General features: G+C 37.9%; 1 protein-coding gene across 3 annotated transcripts in view; it reads left to right on the top strand.

The window, feature by feature from the left end:
- The first annotated feature begins 895 nt into the window (after window positions 1-895).
- tmtops2a (teleost multiple tissue opsin 2a) overlaps window positions 896-26583 on the top strand; it is a 41265-nt gene continuing 15577 nt past the window's right edge. For all 3 annotated transcript variants that reach the window (XM_079627389.1, XM_079627390.1, XM_079627391.1), the window contains exon 1: window positions 896-1858. In XM_079627389.1, the coding sequence (XP_079483515.1) occupies window positions 1384-1858 (475 nt within the window). In that variant the 5' untranslated portion in view covers window positions 896-1383. The remainder of the gene's footprint in view (window positions 1859-26583) is intronic.

Below are 26583 nucleotides of genomic sequence, written 5' to 3'. Positions count from 1 at the left end.
GTCAATATTCCAGCCATCCACACTCACGGGTGCAAAAGCACTACCATATAGTTTCAAATGGTACCTTTATACTTTTTTTTTTACTGCTTTATAGTATAAAGGGTATAAACTAGTTCCTAAATAGTAGTACCTTGTAAAAGGGTACCGCGCAGTGACAGCTTTTACCTTTTTTTTCCTCTGAGATGCATAAAACAGGATTTTTTTACTTTTAAAATGAGCCCTGAGCAGCTTTCAAAAAAGAAAAAGAAAAAGGCGATTGTCACACAAGGAAGTTGTGGAAGGCAGGAAACAATACAATATGTTTGCTATAGCTTGGTGAAGAAAGTGAACAATAAAACCTCAATAGAAAAAAGAAAACCTGGGGGATATATAAAAAAGGTTAATAATTGACACTTTATTTTACAGTGTCATTTTACATATGTTACATGCAGTTACTATAGTAATAACTATAATGTATGCATAATTACATGCAACTAATCCTAAACCAAACCATAATCTAATCCTAACCTTGGGGTAAGTACATGTTACTTATTATTAGGCTACTCAGTACTTAAATGCATAATTAGCCTACAGTGTAACCATGAAACCTAAAGTGTAGCCAAAAAATGTTATGTGTACAATTCATTAATTATAATGCTGTCCTTTGGGCATTGTTTTTTTTTTTTTTTTTGTACATTACCATTTATATTTTGCCCTTTAAAAATCTAATAGCCTATTTTAATATTCAAATATTAAACCAAGCGTCTAGCTAACACAGTATAACAGAAGTGTCTATTTATATGTCTATTTAGGCATATAGCCTATGTGAAATAGTCCGCCGTGTACAGCATGGAAATGTAATGCACTTATGATGATCATAGGCTAGCTACTATGGAGTGTCGACGTCACTCTCAATGCTTCTCCACACACAAATGCGCACTCGCGCTCTCAAAGTGCTCTGAAGAGGTGGCAAACTCGAGATGTGAGCGCCTCGCCGTTTAACGCATTAGCAGCAGGAAAAACAAGGATGTGGTAACCGTTATTTTAATGCGCATAGCTGTTTATTTTACTCAGCGTTTCAAGATAAGATTAACTTCCTTTTTTCGACTTTTGACGGCATGTAGCCTATGTATAACCTGTTTGATAATCTGCTTTACATTTAGGCTAGCAGTGGCATTAGTTGCAGACTTGAATGATAACACGTTGCGACAGCGGCATATCCTCCGAAATGACCAACATGAAGCTTATACACGCATAACCTACATAGCCTATTTGTTTGTGATGGACTGGGTGGCTTTTTATGTGGGCTGCTGAGCCCAGCAACTTTATTCTCGCGCTGTGTGAGGATTTGACCACAACATTAGATGAAGCATGAATTGCGATTCTTCACAGAACTTCTCGTGAATGGCAAGGTCCACGCTCAGGTGTGGGGAAGCTCCGAAAGAATTTCCTCCATGCATCAAGCATGCAATAAAAGTGATATCAGCTGAACTGAGTAAAGCAAAGATGTTTTCTGAAGAAGCTAATTTCAGTTACACTTCGAATGGCACGGATGATGATGACACGCTGTCCGCGCTAGATCAAGATTGGAGCGACTCTCCTGCTGAGAAACTGTCACGGACGGGACACAATGTGGTCGCCGTTATTTTGGGATCTATTCTGGTATTCGGGATCCTAAACAATTTAATCGTCCTCGTTCTGTTTTGTAAATTCAAGACCCTACGGACTCCTGTGAACATGCTTCTGCTCAACATCAGTGTGAGTGACATGCTCGTGTGTCTGTTCGGCACCACGCTCAGCTTCGCGGCCAGTATCCGCGGCCGGTGGCTGGTGGGGAGACACGGGTGCATGTGGTACGGATTTGTCAACTCATGCTTTGGTGAGTAAGAAACAATCCAGAATGCTTAGCTTTAATCTTTAAACCATTCATTCAAAAAACGATTCACTATAAGGAACTAAACGCCACTAATGTGTGTTGACTGTGGTCAACAGTTGCTTTTGTTTGCTTGATTGATTGATTGATTGATTTACGTTGAGCAAAAAAAGTTGCACACTTTTAGAGCTGCATGATTCTGGATAAATTGAAAATTACTATTTTTGTTGTTGCTTAAATAGAGATCAATATTCTCTCAAAATTCTAAAGAAAACTGTTGTCAGTCATTGCTCTAGAAAACCTGAATGTAGCTAAAGCTAAACAAAACATGCAAGGTTCTGAGAAAATGTTATTTTTCAGTCCAAGTAAATATTTTAATTAAATGTTTTAATTAAAAGTTTACATAGAATATTTAGCTTCCTATTAAGTTTGCCACAACTAAAGAGAATCAGGTAAGAGATGATAAAAACTTCCCTGATATATTCATTTTATTTGTTTTTATGTAGCCTACAAATATTTTTTTGAACAAATTGATTAAATCAATGACTCATAAACGAGTCTTAAAGATAACTGTTTCGTTCCTTAATGAATTCGCATTTTTGAAGAATTGGTTGAATGAGTGATTCAATGACACACTCACAGTGACAGTCATTTGTAGCTATGTAGCAGGCTATACTGTTTAAATCGAGATTGCGATATGGAGAATTCAGCGTATACATGCATTTTAGCTACAGTATTTTTTTGCTGTTAGTAAAAAGACAGCTTAGTATTAGCCAACAATATTAGTTGTTGGCTAATACTATAATTATTACCTATAATTATTTATGTGTTATTTGGAGAAAAAAAAAAGATAATAGCTACAAATTTCAAGTGATACAGGAGGGGGTAGATAATGATTTTTTCATTTAAAAAAATAATTTTCAGAAAATACAACTCTATTTGACCAATACATTTTTGAACCAAGTGATGCAATTCCAAAAAATTATAACAAATAAATAAAATCATGTAGCCTATTGTTAAAAATTAGACATGATTATCCTAAATAAAAGTGGAAAAATAAAATATATTGGCTGAACTCACACATTCACATGTCTAAGATGATGAAATAATATGATCTTCCATAACATCTCTGCCTTTTTCTATTGCATTTGTGCTACAATGCAATTTCTTCAATATCGTTGCTTTATTGTTTCTGATCCGAACAGGAAAATGAGATGATTGCATTTAACAAATGTATAACAAATGTCAGTGAGGGTGCAAGAAGTGAAGTAATGTTATCAGTTCAGCTGACTGTTATGGAGGACATTCAACACTGCAGAAGAAATGCAAAAGCAGTTTAAGTTCCCAGTTTTTGCCAATAAGAGTGTTGTCGTAAACCTTGGGTCAGGTGCTGATGATTTGTAACATGAACTAAGGGTGAACTAGAAAGATCAAATGATATGTTCTGAAAAAATGCAAACAAAATCAGGCTTGTTGTTCCGAATAGTGATAATAGCTTGAACTGTGGGTTTGAATATAACTCATGACATAACCTGTCTCTCTTATAAATATTTACTTGGCTATCTTCTGTAAATAGGAACATTCCAAATGTCCAATATACTTATATTGTTTTTAATGCTAACCGTAACTCATTCCCTAACATAATTCTTGTTTAAAAAACAATCACAAAAAACCTGTTGTAAAAACTGCCTTTTAAAATAATTCCAAAAAATGTTCCCCTTTGCAGGTCGTGCACATGCCTTTTTTGCTGTGGAATCCTTACCGATTAAGAATAACTTTTATATTCTTAGACAATGATATTTCAAGATGAACACTGTCCTGGACTGAAGCAACTTATGTTTATCAATATAACACTTTTTTAAAAAATCATGTTAAAATGTGATGCATTGCATTTTCTTTTGCCCCCACAACATCTACAGAGCCTTGATCATAAAACTATGAATTTTTATTTTATCTTATCTTTTGATTTTAAATATCATCTTATCTCACTACATATTATTGGATCTAGATTGACAACTGATATATCTATGCAAACACACACACACACACACACACACAATGTAAAACTGCAGACTGCAGTTTTACATTAAATATGTCAATGAAGCTTTGTTATTGATTTATAACTTGTTTTTTAAGTCATTGTTGAACCTCCCTGTGTAAATCAGACTGTAATCGTTGAAAAGTATTTTTAAAGTTTCACATGCATAAGTGATGCCATTTAAATCATGTAGTAACTAATACATTTTGAATTATTTTCAGGGAGTTGATCCCTGGAGTGCTATATAAAACATTTATTTTGTTAGGTGAAAAATATACTACATGTTTAATTCCAGTCCCCTGGAAGTTGGACAAGAAATTTCTGTTTTAAAGCATGGGAAAGCAGCCGCTGAAGTCTAGTTGTGGAACACAAGATGGAATTAAATTTGCAGGCAAATAACTTTGTAACTGTCAGGGTTTGGTGGAAGTATAGCGAGGACTCAAGTGCAGAGAAATAAGGCTTTTATTTAATAATAAAAATTAAACAAATACAAACAAAACCTACCCCGAGAGGGAAAACAAGACCGACTTGACTTGACCTGGACTGGACTGGACTTGGCAACATGATCTAAGCAGGACACACAAGGGGTACATTCAACGACAAAAAGCACATGACTGCAAACACATGGAGAATAAATAGGGGCTGGGTCCCAATTCGCCTACTTATACTACGACCTAAAAGTATGTACTCTTTTTGTGAAGAAAAAGTATATACTTTTGAGTGTGTAGCAAAAAAGTAGGCAAGCTTTGAGACATACTACTTCGTCATCTTTAACGGACAGATCTGTCGCGTGCATCCTGTCACTGTAAACTGCCCTGTCAATCATCTTGTCACAGTTAAAATCCTCCATTCAATCTAATTTAATTTCCTACCGTTTCGGAGAGAAATGTAGTCTAGTAGCACGTTCATCTGCCAGTCGCGGGTCTTTCATGCGGAGACCCTCCTCATGTGTTTGGAATTTGAATATAATGATGCATTTAAAAGTTAATGGCTAAATGTGTCTTTACAAAAGTTCACTATGCTGCTGCAGATGCAATATAATGTGGACAACATTGAATAAATAAATTTTTGTCAGGTTATAGATACTGATAATTAATCACTCAAACCCCTTTATCTAAACCTCTCTACATAACGCCCGACTCGCGCGTCCTCCATGTCTGTAGTTTTTTTTTTTAAAACACTTTTCACTCGTGTTTGTAGTTCTAACCGAATCCTCGACCAACGCGCGATGGGTTATGGGCAATATTAGCCGTTAGAGTGTTCATCGATCTGCACTTCGGATTCTGACCGGAAATAGTAGACCATCCGGGTATCTTTGGAACACTTATTTCAACATACTACGATTTGGGACGTACTAATTCTACTTTCGAATACTATTTAGGACGGATAGTATGCGAATTGGGACGCAGCCTGAGAAAACAAACAAAGGAGGTAACGAGGGACAGGTGGGGCAAATAAATCAATCAGGTAACCAGGGAGGACAGGTGGGGCAAATAAATCAATAATCAGGTAACAAGATGGGAGGGGCTAGACAATGACAGGAGAACACATGGCAAAAGGAAACATACATGACAAGCCATGTGCTCACACCAAACATGACAAAAACACAAGCACATTGCCAGTAAAACAAATCACCAGCCATGTGCTCACACTTAACATGAACACGCAGCCAATGAGAACACTCATAAGCCACGTGTTCACATAAAACATGACAACATGAAAGCACACAGCTAGTGTTAACACAAGCTGCATGTTACACAGCACAAGACAAAAAAAAACAAGACATGAAAGCACATGAAACAAGGCGCAGACAAGACAAAACAGGAGTGTCAGGGCTCTGTCACAAAAGCCAAGAAATAGACTAGACAGAAGTAAAAGAACCCTGACAGTAACATTTTTGTAAACACACAGTGGGGTTTTGTTGTGCCACTGTCCCCCCTTTTCCTTCCAAGTTGACCCCAAAAAGGTTTTTATAAATGTCAAGATGTGTCTCACTATATACAACATGCGCTTGCACAATGTTTTTTCTCATAATCTGCTAGTCCAGTCTTAATTCACAGGTGATTCTGTCCATGTCTTCGCATGCATTTAATAATTAATATATTTCCCCCATGTTGCATTATTATGGGCTGTCCTCTGTCATGCGGAAGAAATGAAATACAACATTAGAGATCAGGCAGAAAAGAGTGACAGACGCATACTTAGAATACATTTATTTGTCTTACTTTATATTAATGTTTTTAAATACTATGCACTAACATTTAAATTAATAATTTTGCATCAAAGATTGCTAAAGTAAACTGATTTAACTAATAAACTATGTAAACAGCGCCTTAGAGATACAAAGATGACTGGTATATTCACTGTTATATTTTTGCATTAGCCTATATCCTTGTTAAAAACAGCAATTAGAAAATCTGGCAGTTGTCATGTCTTGTAGTTGTCATTCTTACAGTATATTGTGATAGCTCATTAGTATGTGTGAGAGACCCGGTTAGAGAGCTGCATACAGTGTATCCATGTTAATCTCAAATTGTGCTTATTCCATGTCTTCACTCAAGCATGTTGGGACTAAATCCTTATGAGCAGAGTATCCTCTTAAGCGCAGATAAACATGATTAAACAGCTTTGAAGATTAGAACATGCTGTCCTGTTTGAAGAGAGGCCTGAGAAGTTATTTGAGAACATTAAGGGAATTGATTACATAACTCACCTCTTCTCACGTAAAGCCAAGACTGAGGAACTTCAGATCTAAGGCCAAGAAGAAGCTCAGGATCGGCCCTTGTGACAAAAGCATTTATGAATATGTGAATCCACCTGTCTCTACCTTTTAATTAGAAATTGATTCAATCAGGTGATTAATGCTGTTAGAATATTTCCTCACCAGAATTATAATAATGACAATTACAGTCTCTCATCTTCAATAGATGACATTATGTATTATCATGACACCCACATGGTTTCCATTTCTGATCAGTCTCTTTTAATAACTATAATGGGCAGGGTATCAATTTTGCTTTTCCAGGCCTTTGTAATTAATTGAATGAAAGAATGTTCCCCTGTCACAATGAGAAATGAGTCAAATTCTCTGTCCAGACCTATTCACCTGATTTTTCAATGTGAAAGCTATTTACTGTGAATGAGCACACTTTCCGATAGATTAGCCACTATAGGTGAATAACAAAAAGTGGCGTAAACATAAAACTATATACGCTAAAATCCAGCGATTGTGAAAATAAATTAAAATAATATGATAGCAAAAACACGTTTGCAACATCAAGCAGCATAATAGACAGTAACTGTAAGTGTCTGACACTGGAAGCCTTGCACATTCAAGTAAAAACATAGACGTGTCTGATCTTACGTTTAATATAAAGTGCATAAAGTGCTTAGTGTGTAGTTGTAGATTGAGTTCTCCTTTGGAAAGGTCCCTGAACTATACCGAACTATATTTTGTTCCATAATTTTGCATTTTCTACTACTAAGACTAACAGCATAGTGATCACCCTGTTGCACAGATATTGAGTGTACTTGTTTGAGCCTGTCAGATCAAATACTGTGTAATTGCCATTGGATTTCATGACATTTATGGGATTGATGTACTAGTGGATCATTAGAACATGCGTGCCATGTGTGTGGCTGTAGAGACTGCATTCTGATTGACACGTTCCTACAATGAGTTTACTCCCCCCTACACACAATACCTGCAGGAGTTCTCTTCACTTGACAAAATTCAGAAACACAACACAAGCAAATTTTTCGATCAAAACATTTCACACTTTATATATATATATAATGTGTATATCAGGGGTGTTTCCAAGGGAGGCAGTTTCTCCTCAAAAAAAGTGTCTACTCTTTCAGTCTTGGTTTGTAAATCATTGTCTTTACACATTTTTGTAAGGATGTTGTGTCAGCTGTTTCCTCGTTGAATTATTCTCGTCTTGATCGTATGGATCATTGTCATCAGCTTTCCCTGTTTGAATTATCTTTTTTTGCGTGTTTGTTTAATAAATACTGCTTGTGATTAGATCCTCGCCTCTCCTTTTCCCTGCTGACCGTGACAGAAAAAAACAGAGGGAATACAACTCCAAATTCTTTTCCAAAGTGAGCAGGGACCTATATCATGATGGTAGTTGAACAAACTCAGGGTTACAGAATTAGTTCTGAGGCCCCATCCACACTACTGTATTTTCGTTTAGAAACGGAGACCTTTTGCTACGTTTGTACCTCCCGTCCAGACTACAACGGCAAAAACGAAGACCTAAAATGGAGAAGTTTAGAAACGCTCCGACCCCGTTTCGCGTTTTGAATCTCCGGAGGGCGTTTTAGTGAAGACGGTCAAAACGGAGGACATTAGAAACGATGACGCAGAGGCTCACGCTCGGCTCTATGATTGGGTATCATCAGTCATGGCGTATCCTTCCCTGATTCGTCAGACACCTATCACATGACCCGTCCCCGGGAATAAAACATACAAAAACAGCCTGGACTACGTAACGTTAGTGACTGCAACATGGATAACGAATTACAAGCGTTACTGACGTTGATGTCTTTGCTAGCAGCTGTTGTGCAAGTAAATAATGCATTTTACAATGCTATAACTGCCTACATGCGCCTGTTTACACCGGCACGCGCATGCCCAGTGTTGGTGAATGGTCACGTGATCCGCGTTTTCAGTCGTTTTTAATTTGGACGGGGATCAATTCTAATACGCAGCTAAAACGCTGGTGTGGACGGAGATCGTATTCGTTTCAATTCTCCGTTTCTAAACTAAAACGCAGTAGTGTGGATGAGGCCTGAGTTGACAAAACCAAACCAATCCAATCAGGCTTATCCTGAGTTTAGGTGTGACATCAGCAGCGAACAGCCAATCACATGCTGTGCAACAGTGAAACTTCTCTTCTCGTGAGAGAAGCAGTGAGATTTACTCCTCTCTTCTGCAGAATACTATGATTCTGAATTACAAATTTACACAGCAAGAAGAAAAGAGCTGTCTATGAAAGAAGACAACTTAAAGCAAAAATGTTGCTACATCAGTGCAAGTAAAAGTTGATATAGGTATAGAGAGATTTGAACATTTTGGCTCAATCCCAATTCACCCCTTGGCCCTAACCCCTACCCCTTGGTTTTGCGCGTTCACGTCTAGGGGTATAGGGGTAGGGTGTCCCGATTCTTGTTGCGATAGAGGGGTAGGGCGAAGGGGTAGGGCTACCTAGCCCTTGAAACGGAGATTTTTCAAAGGCACACTCCGAATGGAGGGCTACGAGAAAGTTCCTAGAATGCATCACGAATCACCGGCGAGATGGCTTCACAAACGGTGAAAGAAAGTCACAAATGTAAGAATTTCCTAATATGGTAGTTTTCTTCAAAACAATCATAAAAAAGAGATCGCTAATTCAGCCGCTAGCATGTTGCCTCGGTAACCAGGCAGACAGTGTTGCTTGCTTCGCTACTAACGTTAGTTACCTGGTAACGTTAATGAAGCTAAACTAAAGTAAAAAGCATTTGTTCTCACATGTCTTTATAAAGCGAGTGAATCAGTCCGGCAACGCGTAGTTATCATGTAAACACAACACAGTCAATAACTCAATTATAGCCATGTATTTCACATTGAAACATTTACTTTCACTTTACACTACCAGCAGCCCATACGACAGAGATTGCCACAGTGGAGGACGGCATATTGGTATCGTTGTCAGTCGTTGTCATGAAGAAATCCTGTAAAATCTCGTCGCTTCCAAAACGTCAGAGCCATCATCGACGACGACGACTGATGACGTATCGGGTTTATGAAGGGTTATTCCATTTCGTAGGGGAATATTTCAACCCCTTGGCCATTTTAACTCTGTTTTAAGGGCCAAGGGGTACACTCGAAAACAAGGGGTTGGGGCAAGGGGTGAATTTGGATTGAGCCTTAAAGTCCGCATGAACCGGAAGTTGCAGACGACTTTTCTCCAGTGTTGTGACGTATTTCCAAGTGAAACGGAATATTGAACAGAGAGCAGGGTTTTACTTTAGTGCTCCTCCTCTCCATCTCTGCTCATAGCAGACTAAGGTTTGAGGGGAGTGGTTAAGCATTTTTAACCTAAGCCTGACGTCATCAGAAAAGGAACGCCATTCCAGACCGGAAGTAACTTTTCAGATTTTGATTAAAGATTACAATGGCAAACTATTTTTTTCTGTGTATTAACTCGCATGGATTAATTGTTCACCACAAGACTAGTAATATGTGCTAACAAAGTAAATAGGTTAATTTTGATTTCATGTCGACTTTAAGCTCACATGCAGATGCAGTCATTGTTATAGCTTTATATATTGATTCTAAAGCTTATTTATATTATCTTTATATTTATATTCATTTAAACTAAGTTCTTAGATAATAGATAAACTAAATTGTATATTTGTAATGGTTTATGGGTTACATATCTAAATCATATAATATGATTATTATAAATAAGCATTGCAACCCTCTCCACACACCTTGGCAATAATTATATATATATCAGTGGCGTGCGGTCTATAAAGCTGTATCGTCATCATTGTCCCACGTTCTCATTGGTTTGCTGACAAATGGGGGGTGTGATGGCTAAGGCCACTGAATTAACATTTCATTTGAATGGTATAATTTACTTTATTTTATTTTATTTTTGTATGCGAAATTGATATTTTGTTTGATCTAAGGGATTACTGTTTTTTGGTGTATTTATGAATTTCTATGTTATTTTTTTTTTCTTTAAATATAATTTACCCAAGCATTGGAACTGGAGAAGCTACATTGTCTCTTTAGTGTTTTAAACCTCAAAGAGCAACAAAGTCAAGAACCATTTTTTTCTAGAGTGCACGCTAGTAAAATGAAACCACGACCAAAATATGGGTTTGACGTTTTATTTAAGATTGTTTGAAGGTGTACATCTTACCCGTTGTTCCGCCGGGATCCATGACTGCTGCAGCATGGAACAAAGGCTTGGAATTATAAGGGTGCGGCCTTTCCTGGTGCCCTTTATATTTTCAGTTGGGAATTATGGGAAATGTAGTTTTTGGGACAATATGTGTTGGGGTTGTGTGTTAATTCGAATGTGTTTAAATTATGTTTTTTTTATGTGCGTGTATGTTTAAGTGTATTTTTATTATTGCTGAAGGGTAAATGTGATTTCTATGTTCATTTGAGATGTGTGTATATATGTTTTTCCTTTTATGTTTGAGGAGAATTTTTGTGAGACCCCTGTTATTATAAAAATGGTTTGGTCTGGTTTGTTAAAAGGGCTTCATTTTCTGTGGCTGAGTTAGTTTTGGTGAGGGATCCCTGAGAAACATCTGAGACCCAGAACTCAGTAATGTGCCGATGTCCCATTTATTAGTTAGTGTTTTTTCTTTATTCATTTTTTCTGCATGTGTGGTCAGTACTTAAGTGTTGCAGTCTATAAAATTACACTTTGTTGACTCCATGAATGTCTCCTGAGAATTTTTATGGAAGAACCCTTACAAGGGGATTTAAGAAACTGGCTAATCTCATGCTTGTTCTTAAAAGCTGAATAATTATAAAATAACTTATTTTGACAGTAAAATACAACAAGGAATATTGTTTACACGTTGCTCGTCGATTCTGCGAGTAATGTAAGACTCTCGCTCTCTCTCTCTCTTTGCGTGTGTGAGAAACAGCACTCTCATTCAACGGCGAGTCGTGGTCACAATTTTTGTTTGATATCACTTACCTGGAACATAACCTGCCCCTGAGCAGGTTAGCCGTGGAGTGCAAGTTACTATGGCAATGAACAGTGCTAAAACCCAAACTACTTTCTGTCATGACCACTATCGTCAAGGATGATTGGCAATTGGCATACAGTTTGGATTGCCAGTATACAAAACCATATGCTAACACACCCTCCCTACCACAAACTGACAGCAAAAACTCTGATACTGGAAAAGTAAGACAGAAAAGGAGAAGCATGTCCCTTTGAAATAACAGAGACCGGGCTTGCCCTTTACAGGAGGAGAGTAGCAGCAAATGGGGGCTGTTCTGTTACAAGAACCTGAGAAAAGCAGTATGCCCCTTTAGATGCAATTACCCGAATGAGTTTATGGCAACAAGCATGTTACCACAATAGCCAGAAAGCATTAAGCAACAAGCATGTTGCCCTTACCCAGACTGTCTTGCTTAGTGCAAGAGAAGAAAAAACAAGTGATTAACAGGCAAACATTGAAGTCAAGCGGGCACAGAAAGAAGGGTTCTTCTTCTGAGCATTTCAATGTAATATTTGAACGCATTCTCATCCTAGGGCGTCATATACTGACACTTTTGACATTTCTTCTACATCCAACGCACATGGCACCCTTTAGCGTCAATATGACACGCACAGAGCTTTGTTCGGTTATGGTTGGGTTTAGGTCCGGGGTAGGGTTAGACCGCTATAGGAGGCACCTTCTGGCCCATATATATCTGCGTCTCATATTGACGCTAAAGGGTGCCATGTGCATTGGATGTAGATGATATGTCAAAAGCGTCAGTATATGACGCCTTGGGATGAGATCGGGCTGAATATTTCCATAAACTACATGCTGTCTGGAATAAAAGAAAGTGAAGATTAAGTGTTCAACATCAAGCGCTGCTTACTTATGGTTAGTATCTGTGAGCTAGAGATGAGAGATGGAGATTTCTTCTTCATATATCATCTTCACCTGGAAATGCATCACAGTATTGAAGTAAGGTCAGTGGCAACCTGTGGTCTGTAATATATTTTTCCAAATAAGCTGCACAGCATGTTGGCAATAATAGCCAGGTAAGCCTAAAAGCAACAAGTAGGATTACAATGATAAACAGATAAGCCTGAGTAGCAGCGTTTTAACAATACAACCAGATAACCTTGGCCATTTTCTGATACATTATAAGCTTAAGGAACAAATATGAGCTGAGCTTCGTACAGTATGTTGGCAGAAAGTTGCGATTATAATTGCCTTGAGCAACAAGTATAGTACAGATAACAATGGTAAGCATGTTGATGATACCCAGATAAGCTTAGCAAGGCATGTTGGCAATGACACCAGATAAGCCTATAGTGACGAGCATGTTTTGATCAACCCCTAGATAGCCTTAATTACAAACATGTTGCCGATACCTGGATATAATCAGCACTGATCTGATTTCAATTAATAATGACTGTTTATTATTGTCTTTTTAGAGCTGCTTACAGCTGAATTAAATTCTGTTTGCATCACTGAATCGCTATTTCTTATTTATCACTGACTGCCAGCTACTTGAAACAATTGCACTGTACGAAACACTATACAAATAAGTGACCTGACTTAAAGGGGTGGTAGTATGATTTCACTTTTCTAACTTTAGTTAGTGTGAAATGTCGCTGTTTGATCATAAACAACATCTGAAAAGTTACAACGCTCAAAGTTCAAAGCAAAGGAAATTATTTGCTTTTAAAGAAAAGGACATTAGCAAGCCTAAACCCTCGAAGGGGGTCTCGCCCAGGGTGTAATTCAATGTAGAACCGCCACTGTTCAAGTTCACAAACTTGAATCTGAGGTGAGTTCCATATGGGGAACAAACCCCTCGCACTAAAATCCTGATTGCAGAATTCCTATGCAATTTTGCTTGAACCATTAAAACACATTACTACCAAAACACATTTGACATGGATTACCACATTATCGCATTGCTTTCACTTATTGATGACATCATACCCTCGGCTGGCAGGTACAGCAGATTTCGCCATAGTCGTTACCTGGGTTACGGTTGCGTATGTGAGTGTGAGGTGGAGCTATCCAATTAGGGGTGAGATCCTTTTGGGGTAGGGTTATGTTAGTTTTGATGTTTTCAATCAACATTGGCCAAAAGTGTTTTTCAAAAACTGCTGATCCCACCTTTAAATAATACAATTGCCGCTTTTCATATATTGAAAAATATGTGACAATATATTTACTAATATATCATAATGTATGTAATTGTATATTCAGTAATGCACTTTATAATATATAGATGTATATGTAATACTCATGCAGCGTAAACACACATAGCCTATATAGAGAAATATTTAATACAATATATTTCTTATATTTTGTATTATTTACATTGTAAACATTTCATATTTTCAAGCTAGTTAACTAAAGGACAAACACACCTGCATGCATTTAAGTATTTAGCCAATATACTTTCACTGTGCTGAAGAGTGCACAGCTATTGATTTTATAATATAGTAATTGTAACCTTAATGGTGTTTGGCCAATCGTCAACCTAACCTAAATATATATATATAAATAATAGTAATAATAATACCTCATTAAGAAACAGTAATAGAGTTGCACATATGCAAAACCACACATACATACTATACTTATTCAATATATACAGATATTACCTCAGGTAACAATGATTATCGAATAGTATACTACAATGGTAGACGGAATACCACAAGGTTACTTAACAATGACGAACAGCTACCAACAAATGGTAGATGGAAAACCACAAGGGTAAATAACAACTAATCGAACAATCCACACAACATGAATACTATCAAATAATGACATCACGGAGCTGCTGGATGTTAGACACATGGTGCTTCTCCACCTTCCGCTTGAGGATGCCCCACAGGTGCTCAATAGGGTTCAGGTTTGGAGACATACTTGGCCATTCCTTAACCTTTAGCTTCTTCAGCAAGGCAGTTGTCATCTTGGCGGTGTGTTTGGGGTTGTTATCATGCCATTTGGTACAGTTTCTGAAGGTTGGGCATCATGTTCTGCTTCAGAATGTCACAGTATATGTTGGAATCCATGTTTTACTCAATGAAGCGCAGCTCCCCAGTACCAGCATCACTCATGCAGCCCCAGACCATGATGCTACCACCACCATGCTTGACTGGCAAGACACAATTTTCTTGGTATTCCTCACCAGGGCGTTTCCAGTCCACACATGGTGGACATCATCTGAGGCAAACAGGTTTATCTTAGTCTCATCAGGCCTTAGGATATGGTTCCAGTAAGTCATGCTCTTGGACAGTTTGCTTTCAGCAAACTGCTTGCGGGCTTTCTTGTGAGCCAGCTTCAGAAGAGGCTTCTTTCTGGGATGACCGCCATACAAACCGACTTGTTGCAGTGTTGGCGTATGGTCTGAGCACTAACAAGCTGACCTTCCGCTTCTGCAACCTCTAAAGCAATGCTGGCAGCACTCGTGGGTCTGTTTTTTTTAAGCCAGCTTCTGCACCTGACACGCACAAGGACTCAACTTCTTTGATTGACCCTTACAAGGCATGTTCCGAGTGGAACCCGTCTTGAAAAACCTCTATATTACCCAGGCCTGTACTGTGACTCAGTTTCAGTGTGTTACCAATCATGTTGTGGAGAGCAAAAATTCTAATTCTCAAATCCTTGATAATTATTTGCCTTCAAATAATTGACTTCACACATTGACTTCAGTTTCATAAACTGAAACCCCTTGTTAGTATGGTGTGGCCACTTTTTGTGGCCAAACAGCATCACTTTGTCTTGGGAATGACAGATACAGTACAAGTCCATCACTGTGCCCTGAAGGTCTTTGAGCCATTCCTCTTCCAGAACAGTGGCCAGGTCACTGTGATGCTGATGGAGCAAAACGTTTTCTGACTTGCTCCTCCAAAATGCCCCAAAGTGGTTAAAAAATATTAAGATCTAGTGACTGTACATGCCATGGGAGATGTTCAACTTCACTTTCATGTTCATCAAACCATTCTGTCACATGTCTTGCTGTGAGTATTGGTGCATTTACATGCTGATACATGAAACCCCTTCAGCATACATAGTTTGAACCATTAGGTGCACATGGATCTCCAGAATGGTTCGGTGGTCCTTTGCAGTGATGCACCTATCAAGCACAGTAGAGAATGCAATGATAGTGCAGCGCAAAAATTTGCACAAGTCAGTGAAAGTGGACTCATTAGAGAACAATACATGTTTCACATTGTCCATTGCCCAAGATTTGCACCATTGAAACCAACATTTGATATTGGCATATGTGACCAAAAGTTTGGCTACAGCAACACGACCATGAATATTGAGTTTGTGGAGCTCCCGACGAACAGTTTTGGTGGAATTAGTCGAGGTGAGCATTTAATTCTGGAGTGAGTTGGGCAGATGTGCTTTTATGTTTTTTTAAAATATAATCCAGGTTAGTACCTAGACATCCCTTTCAGACAGCCTCCTCTTGCGTCAACAGTTACTCCTGTTATACAGTCATCGTCAGAATTAATGGCACCCCTGGTAAATATGATCAAAACTGGCTGTAAAAAATAAATCTGCATTGTTTATCCTTTTGATCTTTCATTCAAAAAATTGCCAAAATTCTAACCTTTCATTGAAGCAAGAGAATTGAAAGTGGGGCTAAATCACATTATGAAATAAATGTTTTTCTCCAAAACACGTTGGCCACAATTATTGTCACCCTTTTATTAAAATACTTTTTGCAACCTCCTTTTGCCAAGATAACAGCTCTGAGTTTTCTCCTATAATGCCCGATGAGTTTGGAGAACACCTGACAAGAGATCAGAGACCATTCCTCCATACAGAATCTCTCCAGATCCTTCAGATTCCCAGATCCATGTTGGTGCTTCTTCTCTTCAGTTCAGCCCACTCATTTTCTATAGGGTTCAGGCCAGGGACTGGGATGGCTGTTGCAGATCTTGGTTTTGTGCTCAGTGACCCATTTTTGTTTTGATTTTGATATTTGTTTTTGGATCACTGTCCTGTTGGAAGATCCAAACATGGCCCGTTATAAGATTTCTAGCACAGTCTGTTAGGTTTCGATTTTTTTATCTGTTGGTATTTGATCCAATCCATGATGCCATGTATCTGAACAAGATGTCCAGGACCTCTGGCAGAAAATTAGGCCCACAGCATTAAATATAAAGCAGAGTATTTCATTTTACACATGGGGTACTTGTTTATCCCTGTGTGCATCAAACCCATCTTAAGTGTTTGCTGCCAAAAAAGCTATTTTTTTGGTTTCATCTGACCATAGAACCCGTCCCGTTTGAAGTTCCAGTAGTGTCAGGTACTTTTCAAACGTTCTATGGACAGAGGAACCAAAAAAATTGCTTTTTTGGCAGCAAACACTTAAGATGGGTTTGGTGTTTGATGACGCAGATGGGACTCGATGTAGTGTTTAAAATGGTTCTAAATTCAGGGCTTCAACAGGGCTTTGATAACAAAGCATTTTGAAAACAATGCTTTCTGCATTCAGGGCTTCAACAAACACACCTTGATGATCCAGGTCTTTCATGTCTTTTAACAGTGGATCAAAAAAATTGTCATAGCCAAATGTTAGTAAGCAGAGCCAGTTGTATTGAGGGAAGTGTAGAACGGAATTTGGCAGGCACATTTATAAGCACCAAATAATCAGCTGGATCTTGTGAATCTTTTTTGAAGTGCCCAGGGGATTGCAAACCTCAAAATCATCAATGTAGATACCCAATGAAATGCAATCACTTTGAACACCTAAAAGTTGATTTTCTTTGTACTGCCCACTATGAGTAGATGTGTACTGTCCTTGTAACTCCTCTCAACAAAAACAGCTCTTTCCTCTTGAGTAACACTTCAAGAACTCTCAACACTGAGACATACACAAAGGTATTTCGATGTAGCCTATTAAAACGGTACTCCACAGGATCAATTAATTGAAAATGCTCTTTAAAATAATCATTCCTTTTATAGTCTGTTGAGAGTGTACCCTTCTTGGCAGTGGCTGTAAAAACAGGATTTGTTTTAAGCACTTCCGCTGATCAATTCAGCAAGCTCCTCTGCCAGCCATCAATGTGGCTTTCTTAAAATATCCCTGATCGATTGTTTTGCTGCATACAACATAACAATATCACCCATCCAACTTAATATCTCCTGAGTTGCATGTGTAAAATTGTCAGAATCAATGATGCAAGTTTGCACTCTAGTCTTGTATAGTTTACAGACTCTGAATATGAGCTGGTTTCAGGTCCAGAAGGAGTTAAAGGAACAGTGCTATCTGTAACATTTGACTTTTGATTTGTTATAGGACCTCCAGTCTCTTCCGACCTTTGCTCTTCATTGCTTTCCAAATTGTCCTTTTTAAATGTAACAGAAGAGCTCAAATCTTTAAAACCTTGAGACTTATGTCTACGAGTTATGTGACTAAAGTTGAAAGGACATTGGTTGTCTGCTGTAACAAGTTCAAGGATAAGGAAGAAAAAGAACAGGGTCAGCGTGGTTGAGACTCTTGCGTTTTATTCATCAAAATAAACTCCAAACAAGCACGTCCATAGCGCATTCACCGTAATTTTACTACAGCACCCTCACTCTCAAACTACTCCAGCAGACTGCAGGACCACACGAGTGTCCAGCTCTCTCTCTTCTCGCTTCTCATTTCCTGGTGGCTTTATCTGGTCTCTCTATGCCAATTACTGAAACGAGATACAGGTGTTTGTTATTTGCACTTAACCCACTTTCTCACCGCTTGTCTCTCGGCTCTCTCCTGTTGCAGACCTCGCTAAACCACGCCCCCGTCCCCCGCCACATCTGCTCACAATCTTTAAAATTACATTTGACTGTGCCATGTTTCTTCAAATGATTTCGTATATGGTTGACAAAAATCACACAACTTGCACAAAATATTAAAGTGTTATTTAACTGCAGCAGTATGTTTTTGTGCTTTTGTCAAATGTGATTGTAATGCACCTACAGTTTTGAAAGTGCAGATGCAATCAGTATAGGCCTACAAGGTGAATATAGTGGTATACAGGTGCTGGTCATATTAGAATATCATCAAAAGTTGATTTATTTCAAGAATTCAACTTAACAGGTGAATTACATTACATGCAAAGTGAGATATGTCAAGCCTTTATTTGTTATAATTTTGATGATTATGGCTTACAGCTTATGAAACCCGCGAAATCAAAATCCCAGAAAATTCGAATATTACATGAAATCACACAGTAATTGCACAATAAAACCATGGTCATTGAACCAGATTTGGGTTCTTTTGGCAGTGTGGGCAGGTGTAAATCCTGCTGGAAAATGAAGGAAGCATGAAGTGCTCTGAAAGTGTCCTGGTAGACAGCTGCGTTGACTCTGGATTTAATAAAGCACAGTGGACCAAAGTCCTCTTTTCTAATAAGAGCAAAAAAAAAGTCTGGATGAAGAGAGGAGAGGCACAGAATCCACGTTGCTTGAAGTCCAGTGTAAAGTTTCCACAGTCAGTGATGGTTTGGGGTGCCATATCATCTGCTGGTGTTGGTCCACTGTGTTTTCTGAGGTCCAAGGTCAACGCAGCCGTCTACCAGGAAGTTTTAGAGCACTTCATGCTTCCTGCTGCTGACCAACTTTATGGAGATGCAGATTTCATTTTCCAACAGAACTTGGCACCTGCACACAGTGCCAAAGCTACCAGTACCTGGTTTAAGGACCATGGTATCCCTGTTCTTAATTGGCCAGCAAACTCGCCTGACCTTATAAAAAAAAAACCTATAAAAAAACCCTTATAAAAAAAACCTATAAAAAAATCTATGGGGTATTGTGCAGAGGAAGATGTGATACGCCAGACCCAACAATGCAGAAGAGCTGAAGGCCACTATCAGAGCAACCTGGGCTCTCATAACACCTGAGCAGTGCCACAGACTGATCGACTCCATGCCACGCCGCATTGCTGCAGTAATTCAGGCAAAAGGAGCCCCAAATAAGTATTGAGTGCTGTACATGCTCATACTTTTCATGTTCATACTTTTCAGTTGACCAGCATTTCTAAAAATCCTTTTTTTTTGTATTGGTCTTAAGTAATATTCTAATTTTCTGAGATACTGAATTTGGGATTTTCATTAGTTGTCAGTTATAATCATCAAAATTAAAAGAAATAAACATTTGAAATATATCAGTCTCTGTGTAATATACAAGTTTCACTTTTTGAATGAAATTACTGAATTAAATACACTTTTTCATGATATTCTAATTATATGACCAGCACCTGTATATAGTGGTGAAACCTGTAGTGTTTCAAAAGGACTCCTCTGCTACTGTGGACAAATTTGCAAAGCTTACACTGCATTCCAAAACCTATAAAAAAATAGTTTGAGGTGTGCATGTTACATTTCTACAAAATGAACATTAAATGTTTGGGTATTCGCTTCTAATAAAGAGGAAATGGGAGGATATTGGTGTAGAGAAAACAAAATTCCAGTGGTATCAACAGCTCTGTGGTAAAAAAAAAATCACTTTTTTTAATTAGAGGGATTAGAGTAGAATTATGACTGGTTCAAACATCTCTGAATGCAACATGTCAAAACTTAAAGTGGATAACTTACAGCAGCAGATGCCTGTTCTGAGCACCCCTTTGCGTGTCTCATAGATGTTTCTAGATGAAATTCAGTTAATATGAGGGACTGTCGGTAAACAACTAGGCCTGGATGAGGGGAGTCTATCAAAGAGATGCATAGCTTGTAGAGATGAGAAAACCTTTCATCTTCATCTCAGTTTTGTAAAATCAGAGTTATGGATGGGAGTAGTTTTCAGATTTCAGGTTTAGCAGTTATCTAATTCAGGTCTATTCATAACATTTGTGACATAAGTTAGTTCCAGTCATTTAGTTTGATTGGCTGAGTAACATTCCAAGAGTTTAGTCCACTGGGACTTTTCACTGTTTGTATTATTCCACTTGTCTATATTTGCATGTTCCACATACAGTAGTAAGCTGTCAGTCTGTGCATTTAAATGGTGGGAATTTTTCATTGACTCTTTCTATATTACACCAGTACCTAGTCTTTATGTACAAAAGATCCAGTGACTTGATCATTCACTGAACCAATGAACCCCAAAAAAACAAAAAAACAAAAACTTTTATTCATCCAGGAACTAATGTTTTGTTGTCATTGTTTGAGACGCACAATGGTTGCGTCTGCTTTGACTTGGTTTGGATTTATTTTTAAAAAGAAAAAATAAACATTTTGTTTACTAAACTGTTGTAAAAAAGCAATAGCACACTGAAAATGATGCAGTATGTCAGTAACATGTAAATTCATCTACCTGGGGACTGTACCATGAAGCCGTTTTAAGTGGTTATTAATTTGCGCCAACCCTGTGGGTTTTAGCTACTATGAAACTAGCTCGGCTTTAATTGGTGTTCGTCGCCATGGTATCTTACGCTGTACGGCTAACCTGCCCTGGGGCAGGTTATGTTTTCGAGATCTCAGACTGAAGTTTGACCAATCAGCTGTGAGCAAAGAAACAGGTGATGTAACTAATTCCCACTGTCTGTTGCAATGGCTTTACCTTTTCTTCCAAATCCTGGGAACATCTCAGTGCAAATTGTTAGACGAGCACTTTGTAGAGAAAGAGTTTTTAAGGATAGACAAAATTCCCTTGCCTTTCCTGGTACTTACTTGTATGACAGATACAGATTTTCCACGGAAAGAATATCTTATCTTTGCGAACTTCTTGAGCTGCACATAACAAATGTGACGTGTTGAAGCCATGCATTTACTGTATCGCAAATGGTATGAATTGCGTTGCGGTTTTTACAAGTGGTACATACTTGTATACGGTCGGAGATGCGGAGAACCTAGGGAAAAAACATGGTTTGTCGAACCATTCGCAAGGTGGTCCTCGCTCTGCAGGGGTACATTACAGTAATAGCTTCATTGTGTTCTCTGTACATTTATCGACCATGTCCATAAAAGAGGGCTTTTATAAAATTGCCGGTTAATATATTGATAGGGTGACATCGCATGAACAATTCTTTCAAAAAGCAGATTTCACTAGAGAACTTAAATGTACAATACAGTACATGTTAAAAATAGACTCTCCTAGAGTCATTGGAGCAATAGACTGCACACATGTTGCAATCTACACTGCTCTAGGAAAACTTGAGGCAGATTATGTTAATAGGAAGTCCTTTCACAGCCTTAATGTTCAGGTAGGCATACATGTGAGATGATTTTTATTTTCTGTGAAATTAATCTTTAAATTAATAGTAACATCAACATATATAACAATCTACTGAACATTTTATCTGGAGATGACTTTTGATCATGAACGTATGATCACATGTTTGGATGCCAAATGGCCTGGCTCAGTGCATGACTCACAGATTTTCCGTGAGTCTGTGTTTCGTCAGCGCTTTGAGGAAGGCAAGTTAAATTTGGTACAGTACAAAACATTGTTAATTTGAATTGGGACAGCAAAACCTATTTTTTCCCCCCTTTTCTGTTCAATGACAGGGCTTTTTGATGGAAAATAGCGTTATGCATGCCAGAGGTTTTTGCTAACCCCCTTATCATGACCCTCAGACAGCTTCAGTGTCAATGTGGCCCTCAGTAAAACCAGAATGAAGATTGAGATGACCTTTGGCACCCTAAAGGCACGTTTTAACTACCTTCGGCACTTAAGAGTACCACCAGAGTGGGCATCACAGATAGTGGCTGCATGTGCCATTCTGCACAATATAGCCACCATCAGAAAGGAGTGAGAACCACCACAAAACCAGCTTCTCCCCGATGAAATTGACCCGATCACACTTGACCACCCAGCTGGTGCAGCTGTCAGAGATGCAATCACCATACAATATTTCGCTTAATAAAAGCACAGTTTGATCTTCAATTTATTTATTGTTAATTTGGAGCCTCCTCAGCTCACAGTCCAGCTCCTTTAGTGTGCAGTTGAGTTCTAGGCTCCTTTTGTAAAGGGCCCTGACTGAGTCTGTTTCAACCTGAAACATAATTCCACCACAAACATGATCATTACAAGTTTTCTGGAGGCTAATCAAATCAAAAAGTTCCTTGACTTCCTACAAATACAGGACTAACTGTAATTTATGTCAAGGGTTTAAAATCCTTACCTGTTGTGAATTTGGCCATTTTCTTTCATTTTGACCTTTTTTTTCCCCCATATATATATTTGTACGGCATATCCCACAATTCCAAGCAAACTACACTATTAAATCTAATGCACTACATTACCCATACACCCCCTGGTCAAGGTCTATAAGTATACCTCACTTCCTTCATTTGATTCTTTGCATTGGTGAGGTGTAGGTGTTTGAATGGACACCCAACCATGTCCTTTGAGTCCTTTCCTTAGGATGCGTTAAGTAAGCTTGTTTTGCCAATTGTATTGTTTGAATTTGTTTATTTGAATTGTTTGGATTGAGTATATATATGTTTTTTTATATGTTTATTGATGAATTATATGAGTTTAATTTCCTTTATTGTATTGTTTGTAGTGACTTAAAGGGTTAGTTCACCCAAAAATGAAAATAATGTCATTAATGACTCACCCTCATGTCGTTCTAAGCCCGTAAGACCTCCGTTCATCTTCGGAACACAGTTTAAGATATTTTAGATTTAGTCCGAGAGATTTCTGTCCCTCCATTGAAGCTGTATATACAGTATACTGTCCGTGTCCATAAAGGTAATATAAACATAATCAAAGTAGTCCATGTGACATCAGTGGGTTAGTTAGAAGTTTTTGAAGCATCGAAAATACTTTTTGGTCCAAAAATAACACAAAATAAGACTTTATTCAGCATTGTATTCTCTCCCGGGTCTGTTGTCAATCCTTCACAGTTACGCTGATGGCGTAAGACGCTGATGACGTGTTATCTGGTGCGCCCGAGCTTCATTTATAGACTGAGGGAGACGCACGCTGTAAAAGTGTCTCATCCGCGACATGCACATTTACGCACCATTAAAAAAATGATATCCACGCAAACAATGTAGAATAGCTTGAATATAGCGTGCGTCTTCCTCAGACTGTAAACGAAGCTCGGGCGCACCAGATAACACGTCATCAGCGGCTTACGTCAGCAGCGTCACTGCGGAGTCCTGAACGCAGATTGACAACAGACCCGGGAGAGAATACAACGCTGAATAAAGTCTTATTTTGTGTTATTTTTGGACCAAAAAGTATTTTCGATGCTTCAAAAACTTCTAACTAACCCACTGATGTCACATGGACTACTTTGATGATGTTTATATTACCTTTATGGATACGGACAGTATACTGTATATACAGCTTCAATGGAGGGACAGAAATCTCTCGGACTAAATCTAAAATATCTTAAACTGTGTTCCGAAGATGAACGGAGGTCTTACGGGCTTAGAACGACATGAGGGTGAGTCATTAATGACATTATTTTCATTTTTGGGTGAACTAACCCTTTAAGACCATCTTGTACATCCTGTCCATCCATTAACACCTGTCCATTTACATCGTGTGAATCTGATCCATGTGAATCTATGATCTTCATGCCATGAATTACCCATGACTTAATCATCCTGAACTTCAAATAAAAGAGAGCAAAGGACTGGTATTTGTCCCATGTTTTAATCAGACACATCAAGTTTCTGCAACTCCGACGAATTTTGGATATATTTAACATGATATCTTCAAATGTGTGCCATAATAAAAAGCCCAGTGCATTCCCCTCAGTAACTTTCTCAGAACACACAGACTGAGTGTCTTCATCATTTGCTTTACCCTAATAAATAAAAGTAGGCCAATATAAAGCATAAATGTTTTAAAGCAGGTTATGTTTTTATAGTGTTCTGTCTGCTGCATACTGACCTCTGTGTAGGAGACTGTGTGCATGTGTGCTGGCTTCAACAGGTACACTGTATTTCCCTCTACAGCAGAACATAGTCAGCCATTTAAAACTTAAAAAAGTATTGCACACGTACCCAGTGTATTTTACTTAGAGGAGCCAGCACCAGGGTCAGATTGTACAGCACCCGTAATCCCATCCATAACCGGCCATCCCTTATTACTACTTGGAGCCAACTCCTCTGCCACAGTGTATTATGTTTACCAGTTTTTTTCTGTTTGCTGCAAACAAGCGTTTGTGAAAAATGTTCACAAAAATAATAAAAGGTTGTGGTAAATACTCACCACTTTGAATTATATTTTTATATTTTGTCTTTATCTTCTATATTTCTTAGGATGTAATATACATTCACAATATATATATATATATATATATATATATATATATATATATATATATATATATATTATAAAAATATATACACATACACATATACATAATTTTACATTAATACATCATTTTACATTAATATAGAATCTATTTGTTTAACTTGCGCATCAACGCAATCAGCAATCTTTCTCCAACAGTCTTCTCTTGCTTTGACATCAGAGACAGTACTGCTTCGAGCTTAAAATATGTTCATCGTATTTCTGAATGATTATCTCTTGCTCCTCCGTGGAAAAATCGTTCTCGCCCTACCCATATCGAACGCGATTGGTTGTTCAATGTCACTTTTGATTGTGCACGCGCATGTGGAGTAATCATAGCTTAAGGGTCAAAGCCTGAGTTGATGAGCTGTGTCATGGTACCATAAAGCCTGATTGAATCGGTTTGGTTTTGTCAACTCAAAACTAATCCTGTAACTCAGAATCTGTTCAGCTACCTTCATGGTACAGGCCCCTGGTGTTGTAGTTTCCCCTCACTTATAATTTAGACAACAGCTCGCATAGTAGCCTAATTTGTTATTGTTTATTTATTTTATTTTTTTCGAAGGATTCATGTGAAAGACAATAATTTTTTAATGAATACACAAGACTCATATTTCTGCTTCTACACCATTTGTGTGATTGGTGCAGTTTTGAACATGTTTCAGAAATGTCATGCTACTTACACACTATTAACACAACTCAACCACCTCTTCCCTTTCATTAGGTGTATGCCTTGGGCGGGAATTATTTAAATGAGGAATATTGTGACGTGTCGTGTACATTCCTAGAAGAAAACTCAATACTACAATCGAGGCATTTCGAGGATTAACATTCTTCAGAATATAAGCTGCAGTGTCTGACAATGTTCAACAAGACACTCAGAATATGAAAATTACCCTATAATCCTCTTCTGTGTGTTTCTGGAGTGCAAATATGTCCAGCTCTACTCTTGTGTGCCGTTTCTTGCATACACAGTGACAAATGCGACAGCCTAAAATTCCGTCAACAGACTCAAAGATCTTTATTAACACAGGCTTTTACATAATTAAAGGGAGAACACAAAGGAACAGTATTCTGGTGAATATCTGGTGAATTAATGTCCATAATGAATTTTCTTATCTGAATGTTGGAGAAGAATCTGTTTTGGCATGATATGAAAGAACTTATTTACATACAAATGTTTGAAAGGTATGTCTCATCACCCAGTCTGAAATATTCCACACTTGCCCTTTGAAGAACATCTGTGAATGAGTGTTGCTTAAAGTCTTTTTCATTAATATGTAAAAGCAACAAAATGGGACTGTGGTATTTTTCCCACTTTATGCTTGATATAAAAGCATATTTTCCCACTTTGTTTCTTACTGTAAAATAGCTATGTATGTGGGAGTCATTTCTAAGTTTCTTAAATCATAACATTACTTTGACATTAAGTTCTTTTCTTAGAAGCCAATGTGAATAGACAATCAGATTGTATTTTATTCCCTGTAAATATGCCCAATTACTTAACATGTCACAACAGTCACAAATGTTTTATTATTTAATTATTATTATTTTTTCAGTCAATGAATTTAGGTGCATTGTCTGAAATCTTATTCATTTTTATGATGTACATGAATGCAGATAAATAGACATTCAAACTTAATTGCTTTTATTATCAGACCGGTGCTGGTTTTATTTTCCTGATCATTTATTCATCTCTTCTTACTTGTAAAAACATTGAAAAAATAGTCCTTTG

This window comes from Phoxinus phoxinus, assembly GCF_949152265.1.
Source record: "Phoxinus phoxinus genome assembly, chromosome: 11".
Lineage (NCBI taxonomy): Eukaryota > Metazoa > Chordata > Actinopteri > Cypriniformes > Leuciscidae > Phoxinus > Phoxinus phoxinus.
The sequence above is the reverse complement of the archived record's forward strand: the minus strand, read 5'-3'. Positions and strand labels throughout refer to the sequence as shown.